At 41.3% G+C, this 10,077-nt stretch overlaps 1 protein-coding gene across 1 annotated transcript in view; it reads left to right on the top strand.

The window, feature by feature from the left end:
- LOC138854063 (zinc transporter ZIP10-like) overlaps positions 1-10,077 on the top strand; it is a 210,054-nt gene that overhangs the window by 89,911 nt on the left and 110,066 nt on the right. Inside the window, exon 3 of the mRNA XM_070094801.1 lies at positions 4,084-4,458. Within this exon, the coding sequence (XP_069950902.1) occupies positions 4,084-4,458 (375 nt within the window). The remainder of the gene's footprint in view (positions 1-4,083; positions 4,459-10,077) is intronic.

Below are 10,077 nucleotides of genomic sequence, written 5' to 3'. Positions count from 1 at the left end.
GAGATCAGCTTCAATTCATTGAGTCAAGAACCCATGACAGGTAAAGTTTTACCTGTTATACTCCTAGTCCCTTTATGGTGGGGGAGGTTCTTGATGTTGGTGAAGGTCTCTTGATCCTAGGGATTGGAGTTGCCTCCCCCTCTTCCCTTCCTCGGATGTAACCTGATTATTTCCCATTTCCCAGGCGCCGTGTGACAACCCCTCTCACGGGTTTAGTGCTTTCCCGTGGATACCCCTTGGTTGTATAAACATAATTTTTAAAGGGCTGGAGGGGTAAGCCTGCGTAAAGTTTCGGTCAGATGACCAAAAGCTCCTGCTGTGGGTCATATATGACTAACACCCGCGTCGGGAAACACTTGTCCTGTTTCCTGACTAGCCTAGGTTAGGTTCAGTTAGGTAACCTAACTTAACCTAACCTAGGTTAGATTAAGTTAGGTTATCTAACCTAACTTAACCTAACCTAACCTAACCTAATCTTACCTTACCTTACCTTATCTTATCTCACCTTACCTAACCCAACGTAACCTAACCTTGCCTTACCTTACCTTATCTAACCTAACCTAACCTAACCTAACCTAACCTAACCTAACCTAACCTAATCTTACCTTACCTTACCTTATCTTATCTCACCTTACCTAACCCAACGTAACCTAACCTTGCCTTACCTTACCTTACCTAACCTAACCTAACCTAACCTAACCTAATCTTACCTTACCTAACCTAACCTAACCTAACCCAACGTAACCTAACCTTGCCTTTCCTTACCTAACCTAACCTAACCTAACCTAACCTAACCTAACCTAACCTAATCTTACCTAACCTAACCTAACCTAACCTAACCTAATCTTACCTAACCTAACTTTACCTAACTTAACTTAACCTAACTAAACCTAACCCATTGAAACGATGTTTTCCTGGAGTTGAGTTCCTCCAATATGTGGCTCCGTTTTCTATGGTCGTCTTTACTGCTGAGAATAATATTGCTTAAATCTTTCATGTTCCGTCTTAGGTCCGCCCCGATATGGAATCCGTCCGTCACGATAAGGAATTTGTTCATCTCGACACCAAATTCACCTGTCCCGACACTGAACCCGTCCGTCATGACATCGAATTCGTCCGTTTTGGCACCGAATTCGTCTGTCCCAACACTAAATCTGTCCGTCTCGACACTAAATCCGTCCTTCCCGACACTGCTTTGTGTTACACAAGTATTATGCTGCTGTGTGTTGCACAGTTATTATGCTGTTGTGTGTTACACAGTTATTATGCTGTTGTGTGTTGCACAGTTATTATGCTGCTGTGTGTTGCACAGTTATTATGCTGTTGTGTGTTACACAGTTATTATGCTGTTGTGTGTTGCACAGTTATTATGCTGCTGTGTGTTGCACAGTTATTATGCTGCTATGTGTTGCACAGTTATGTTGTGCGCTGCACAGTTATTATACTGCTGTGTGTTGCACAGTTATTATGCTGCTGTGTGTTGCACAGTTATTATGTGGTGTGTTTCATTCGAGTACTGGGTACTGGAACTGGCTTCCCCAGCTGCTGTTGTTCATGCTTGAGGTGGTGTTTCTACTCGCAAACTCGCACTCGCTTGATCTCTCTCTCTCTCTCTCTCTCTGAAGATAGGTGGTGGTAGGTGGAGTGCGGATAGTCCATCACTGACTCATTCATATATGTATTTGATCATTGCTCGTGCATCACTCACTAAATTGAACTTTTGTGTTTATTCAGAGAGAGAAAGAGAGAGAGGGAGTGAGAGAGAGAGAAAGAGAGAGAGAGAGAGAGAGAGAGAGAGAGAGAGAGAGAGAGAGAGGTAGGAACAGGTAGCTGGAATTCCTTGAATGGAGAGCCCATCGCTCTCTTCAAGACACATTTCAACCTATGGGGTTTAATTAGACGGTCTTTAATATTTCTTGTATTGTCTCCACCTGAGTTAGTGTTTGCTTGTGAAGTGTACCAGTGATGGTATAGTTATTAATGAAGTGTACCAGTGATGGTATAGTTATTAATGAAGTGTACCACTGATGGTATAGTTATTAATGAAGTGTACCAGTGATGGTATAGGTACTGGTGAAGTGTACCAGTGATGGTATAGTTATTAATGAAGTGTACCACTGATGGTATAGTTATTAATGAAGTGTACCAGTGATGGTATAGTTATTAATGAAGTGTACCAGTGATGGTATAGTTATTAATGAAGTGTACCAGTGATGGTATAGGTACTGGTGAAGTGTACCAGTGATGGTATAGGTACTGGTGAAGTGTACCAGTGATGGTATAGGTACTGGTGAAGTGTACCAGTGATGGTATAGGTACTGGTGAAGTGTACCAGTGATGGTATAGGTACTGGCGAAGTGTACCGGTGATGGTATAGGTACTGGTGAAGTGTACCGGTGATGGTATAGTTATTAATGAAGTGTACCAGTGATGGTATAGTTATTAATGAAGTGTACCAGTGATGGTATAGGTACTGGTGAAGTGTACCAGTGATGGTATAGGTACTGGTGAAGTGTACCAGTGATGGTATAGGTACTGGTGAAGTGTACCAGTGATGGTATAGGTACTGGTGAAGTGTACCAGTGATGGTATAGGTACTGGCGAAGTGTACCGGTGATGGTATAGGTACTGGTGAAGTGTACCGGTGATGGTATAGTTATTAATGAAGTGTACCACTGATGGTATAGTTATTAATGAAGTGTACCAGTGATGGTATAGTTATTAATGAAGTGTACCAGTGATGGTATAGTTATTAATGAAGTGTACCAGTGATGGTATAGTTATTAATGAAGTGTACCACTGATGGTATAGTTATTAATGAAGTGTACCAGTGATGGTATAGTTATTAATGAAGTGTACCAGTGATGGTATAGTTATTAATGAAGTGTACCAGTGATGGTATAGGTACTGGTGAAGTGTACCAGTGATGGTATAGGTACTGGTGAAGTGTACCAGTGATGGTATAGGTACTGGCGAAGTGTACCGGTGATGGTATAGGTACTGGTGAAGTGTACCAGTGATGGTATAGGTACTGGTGAAGTGTACCAGTGATGGTATAGGTACTGGTGAAGTGTACCAGTGATGGTATAGGTACTGGTGAAGTGTACCGGTGATGGTATAGGTACTGGTGAAGTGTACCAGTGATGGTATAGGTACTGGTGAAGTGTACCAGTGATGGTATAGGTACTGGTGAAGTGTACCAGTGATGGTATAGGTACTGGTGAAGTGTACCGGTGATGGTATAGGTACTGGCGAAGTGTACCAGTGATGGTATAGGTACTGGTGAAGTGTACCGGTGATGGTATAGGTACTGGCGAAGTGTACCAGTGATGGTATAGGTACTGGTGAAGTGTACCAGTGATGGTATAGTTATTAATGAAGTGTACCAGTGATGGTATAGGTACTGGTGAAGTGTACCAGTGATGGTATAGGTACTGGTGAAGTGTACCGGTGATGGTATAGGTACTGGTGAAGTGTACCAGTGATGGTATAGTTATTAATGAAGTGTACCAGTGATGGTATAGGTACTGGTGAAGTGTACCAGTGATGGTATAGGTACTGGTGAAGTGTACCGGTGATGGTATAGGTACTGGTGAAGTGTACCAGTGATGGTATAGGTACTGGTGAAGTGTACCAGTGATGGTATAGGTACTGGTGAAGTGTACCGGTGAACGTTTTACTCAGCAACTGAAATTAGGCTGGAATATCCCATAGACTTTCTTGTCTGGTTGTGAGTTATTTCAAAACGTTGATTATGTTGGAGTGAGAGAAGCGCGTCTTTGCTCTATCACTGTGTATCCCAAAAGTATCCCAAAGTATCACTAAGAATCTAAGATACGTTATGGGGCGTGTCTTAGATTCTGATTAAAGCTCTTAATTCCAGGAATTAGGAGATACCTTTATTTGCCCAGGATTTAACCTAATTTTCTCCCATTCCTGAAGCTCTGTATATAACCTTTTGCAGGTTTATTGGTTCCTCGTGAATTGTAATAATAATAATTATAATAATAACTCAAAACTGTTGTTGAGTAATAAACAGTTGGCTGTTAGAGTGTAAGAATGTTTATTTTTGTTGCTCCTTAGAGACATACACCAACGGTGTGACGGAGGACGGTGGGAAAGCTGAAACACCCACCCACCACCACCACCATCACCACCACCACCATCACCACCACCGCCACCACCACCACCGCCACCAGCAGCAGCACCATAACCACAACCAGGGCCACGTCTCTAACACCACTACCATGGAGGTTGATGGAGAGCAGTCTTGCTCCAGTGGCACCACCACTACCACCACTGCCACCACCACCACGAAAGACAACCACCACTACCACCAACATGGAGCAACCAAAAAGACCCACCATCACTCCAACGCTAGCGGCAAGGCAGCCTCCAACAGCGACCTCCTTCCCAACACTCTTCCTCTCTCACAGCTTCCAGACTTGCGCAAACCAAGTGAGTAGATTCTGTGCATGTGTCTGTTTACGATTGCAAGTTTGAAAAATATTATTATGCATCCGATGCCAATGCTGTGGGCTGTAGTTACCCCATAATTATACTGTGGGCATCCCATAGCTGTGGTGTGTAGGGTAATCAGGCAGTACCCATGGTGTGGGTACTGAGAGTGGCAGTCACTTAATATTTAAGGTTTAGGGTAGTCATTAAAGACCCATGGTGTGGGTGCTAGTCAAAAAGACCCATAATGTGTGTGGTAGTCACAGATACCCATGATACTAAACTATAATCTGGCCAAGCGTGATATGGGCGTGGGTGGTGGGTGTAGGCGGGGGTTTTTGATGCCGGGCGGGGCGGGCATGATGGTTGTGGGTGGTGATGCTGGGCGGGTGTGATGGGTGTGGGTGAGGGATTGTGGGAGGGGTGGGGTGTTGGGGTCCCTGGAGGCAGACTCATATTAATCATATCGGGTCCTGGGCCGGGCGCGCCGCCCCCCCCCCGGGACTCACGTTACCATGGAGACGAGCAACTAGCTAATAGCAACTCAAATTGCCGCCATTATCGCTTGAAAATGCCAGCAAAATATGAAACTGTGAAATGGGTTTAATTGTCAGGGGAGTGGAGGCTGGCTTGATGCTGGCTGGTTGTAAGGAGGCGCTCCCCAGGGCCTGGGGCTCACTTGCTGGGGCTTACCTGCTGGGGATCACCTGCTGGTTCTCCCATGCTGTGGGGAAGGGGTGGCTTGGGTCCCCAAAGCCAGGTTTTGGGTTGATAGGCTTCCTCAGAAGGTTAAAAGTAGGGATGTGTTCTTTCCCTCTTGGTTTGGAGCTGCACCTTCTCTCGAGGCGAAAAATAGGGAGTGGAGTACTTACTATTGAAGGGAGTGGGAAGGGAAAGAGTCTTCCTGGAGTGTGAGGGTGGGAGGAAAGGTGGTAGTGGTGGGGAAGTGCTGGTGGGGAAAGGGTGTGTGGTTGAACCAGCTGCAGATCGGGTTGGGAACGATACATATTTATTTGACTTGGTTTGATGTATTCGTGAACGCTGGAGTCAGTCCTCAGGGGCAAATATTACTCCCATCTTTATTTCATTCTCTGATAGACTACAGAATTAGTTGGCAAATTCGCCGCTGCATCTTTAATACTGGCCGCTTGCATCCATCTGCATACGGAGTGGCCAGGCCAGACACTCATGGCAAATTTCTCCGTGGGGAAAATATTCTGCTTCATGGCCTTTTCCCGGAAGGATAGTTTGGTGATTATTAAAGCAATGTGAGTGTGTTGGTGTGGGAGGAAGAGAGGCATCGTGCCTCCGCCAGAGTGAAGGCCCTCCCTTCCCCTGTTCCCGCCCGTCCGCCCGCCCAAGCCCGCCCGCCCGTCCACACACAACCCTTCCAAAGTTTGATAACATGTTGAGCGCCGTAAGTAGACGAAGAGAGCTCCGTATGAATGCAATTTGCATCCAAGATGACGGAATTAGTGATGGAATGTGACGAGAGGCAGTGGAGGCGGCAGCAAGTTATCCAGTAGGAGGGGCGGGGAGGGTGCGGTGACCGCCTGCCCGCCCTTTGTCTACCGCCTGCTATCTAGACACACACACACACACACACACACACACACACACACACACACACACACACACACACACACACACACACACACACACACACACACACACACACACACACACACACACACACACACACACACACACACACACACACACACACACACACACACACACACACACACACACACACACACACATACACACATATACATACATGCACTCACATATATATAAATAAATGGTAATGGAAATCTGGGAAGGTGAAGGCGGACCAGATGAAGTGTATATGAAATTGGATGAAAGAAGTTACATAAAGCAAATAAAAGGAAGGACCAGGAAGTAATTATTACATGGAATATTTGGCCAGTTACATAAAAATTGTATTACATTAGCGGCACATGAGAGGTTAGCAAATCTTAGAATTGCCTTCACAAACCTCAGTAAGCAATTCTTCAGGAAATTATATCTTGACGTACGTCAGAGCTGTTATACTCAGCACCAGCACAGAGTCCACAGCTGAGAAAGCACTTTTAGAAGCTGGACAAAGTAAACAGATTTGCAACTAAGCTGGTTCTAGAAGTGAAAGTGTTGAATAACGAGGAGAGGCTCAAAAAAGAGAGAGAAGAACTAGGGAAGAGAGCATAACCATGCTTAAAGTATTCAGAGGTTTAGTTAGAGCAGACAGAAACAAACTTTCAGATGGGAGGGAGAGAGGAAAGAGCGCATAGATGGAAGCTAACAACAGTGATGAACCATTGGGTTATTAAGAAATATTTCTTCAGTCTCGAGGTGGTAAACAAGTGGAATGAATCAAATCAAATCAAGTTTATTCTCTATAAGGGTTACAATGTGGGGTTTACAGGATTTGGATATTGTGTGGTTTACATGTTATAAAATACTAATTACAGAGGGGGCCACTAGGACACCTAGCATGGCTAGGTATTTCGAGCAGACTTAGATTAATTCTTAACATTAAATCCTTACAGATTATGGTATTAAGGCTAAGTGACTACATCATAATTTGTGAGTTTAGCAATGTGAATGCTTTTGTTTTAGCACAATACAAGGTGTCTATATTGGAGTATCATAGGCAAACTTATGACTAGTTAGGAGCCTTTGTTTAACAGTCTTCGGGTCCGTATCTGCCGCTGAACATGACAACGTTTCCAGGTCACAAAATCTGTTCTCAGGGTCTGGCACCCACAAACTAAATATTAACAGAATTAATAACGCTGGTATTATTAAATACTTGGAGAAGCTGAGTATGAACACGTCAAGCAAACAGAGTGAAATAAATGTCAAGAGTTATAAAACAATATGGATACCAAATTACTTACGCACTACCGGAATAAAATGTTGAACAAATCACTAGAAGGTAAGGTGGCAGTAGACTGGAAACTAGCAAGTGTTACACCCATATTTAAAATGGGGGACAAAACTTGTGCCCTCTAATATCCACCCATCAACTTAACATCGGTTATAAGCAAACAAATGGAGACCATTGCTGAGCACAAGCTAGTTAATTTTCTGAAGACAAAACAACCTAATAACTGGAAACCAACATTGATTCCGCAACGAAAGATCATACCTGACTAACTTACTTGATTATTTTTATGACATTGTGTTATCAAAACACAAGGTGGAAAGGTCCAAACAGATGTGTTATATCTTGATATGCAGGAGGCCGTCGATAAGATACCTCATGGAAGATTGATTACCAAATAAACGCACATGGTATAGAAAATAAACTTTATGCCGTGAAGAGTGACTAACTCACAGACAGGCAATAGAGTGATACTCAGTGGAGAAATATCTGAATGACTTGCTCTAATGGTGTTCTCTAGGGATCGGTTCTTGGGCCAGTCCTCTCACGATGTACATAAACAATCTAGGGGTGGCTCTTATCATTTAAGGTAGCAAAATTTGCTGATGACACCAAATTGGGGAAAAGTGTGGTAGTCTCCTACCACACTTTTCCCCAATTTGGAAGATGAGTCTCAAGCACGTGCAGAGTAATTCAGAATTAGACATAAAAGCTTAGTGAAATATTATATCGGCTTAACGAAGCCAGAAATGGTTACAAATATTGTAGCAATTTATATATATATATATATATATATATATATATATATATATATATATATATATATATATATATATATATATATATATATATATATATATATATATATATATCTTTCAACAAACCGGCCGCATCCCACCGAGGCAGGGTGGCCCAAAAGGAAAAACGAAAGTTTCTCCTTTTACATATAGTAATATATACAGGTGAAGAGGTCACTAGCCCATTGCTCCCGGCATTTTAGTCGCCTCTTACAACACGCATGGCTTACGGAGGAAGAATTCTGTTCCACTTCCCCAAGGAGATAAGAGGAAATAAACAAGAATAAGAACTAGTAAGAAAATAGAAGAAAACCCAGAGGTGTGTGTATATATATATGCTTGTACATGTATGTGTAGTGTGACCTAAGTGTAAGTAGAAGTAGCAAGACGTACCTGAAATCTTGCATGTTTATGAGACGGAAAAAAGACACCAGCAATCCTACCATCATGTAAAACAATTACAGGTTTCCGTTTTACACTCACTTGGCAGGACGGTAGTACCTCCCTGGGCGGTTGCTGTCTACCAACCTACTACCTGGGATATATATATATATATATATATATATATATATATATATATATATATATATATATATATATATATATATATATATATGTTTTTTTTTTTTAACAAGTCGGCCTTCTCCCACCGAGGCAGGGTGACCCAAAAAAGAAAGAAAATTCCCAAAAAGAAAATACTTTCATCATCATTCAACACTTTCACCACACTCACACATTATCACTGTTTTTGCAGAGGTGCTCAGAATACAACAGTTTAGAAGTATATACGTATAAAGATACACAACATATCCCTCCAAACTGCCAATATATACATATATATATATATATATATATATATATATATATATATATATATATATATATATATATAAGTCGTGCCGAATATGTAAAACTTGTCAGTTAGCAAGAACTCATTTAAAATTAAGTCCTTTCTGAAATTTTCTCTTATATGTTTAAAGATATATTTTTTTCATTAATGTTAATGTAAAAATTTTTAATTTTGCACCCAAAGAATCTTAGAAAACTTACCTAACCTTATTATAACAAGATCATTTTATTTTAGCCTAACCCAACTAAATATATTTTAAATACGTTTACAGTAATTTAATACTAAACAAACACAATCAAATATATTTTTTCCGTTAGGTTCAGAATGATTTTGGCGAAATTATTGCATACACAAATTTTCACTTGTCCTATATGGCAAGATGAGCGTTGCTATTTAAGCCAAGATGGCAAGTTCTGCCTATTCGGCACGATATATATATATATACACATATATATATATATATATATATATATATATATATATATATATATATATTATATATATATATATATATATATATATATATATATATATATATATATATATATATATATATATATATATATATATATATATATATATATATATATATGTATATATGCATATTATACAAATATTACTGCTACAGCAATATTTGTAACCATTCCTAGCTTCGCTAAGCCTGCATAAAACTCCACTAAGCTTTTATGTCTAATTTTGATGCATGTTTCACAGTGGTTGGCCACTTTCCTTAATTCTTAATGGAACGCTCACAGCAGCGTCCATCAGCGGAAGGTATGCCTTGAATCATTAAGTTATGGACTGCTTATATACTTTTTTTTCAGGTGCCAACCACTACCACAACTTTAAGTCATATACGATCGCTGATGGTGGTTGAGGTCCCCCTTCCATCCACTACCACCATCAGCGGTCGTATATGTGGGCTGTGGTGGCTGTTAGGGGAGGGTTATGGTTGTGGGAGGAATTGTGAGTTGTGGTGGTGCTAAGAGAAGGGAAGTTGTAAGCCGTAGCGTGGTAGTTGGTGGTGAAGGAGCATGTTGGTGGTGTTGACTGATGATGGAGAATACGGCTAGCAGCATTTA

The sequence above is a fragment of the Cherax quadricarinatus genome, chromosome 48 (genome assembly GCF_038502225.1).
Source record: "Cherax quadricarinatus isolate ZL_2023a chromosome 48, ASM3850222v1, whole genome shotgun sequence".
Classification (NCBI taxonomy): domain Eukaryota; kingdom Metazoa; phylum Arthropoda; class Malacostraca; order Decapoda; family Parastacidae; genus Cherax; species Cherax quadricarinatus.
Note: the sequence above shows the minus strand (reverse complement) of the source record. Positions and strands in the feature narration are given on the sequence as shown.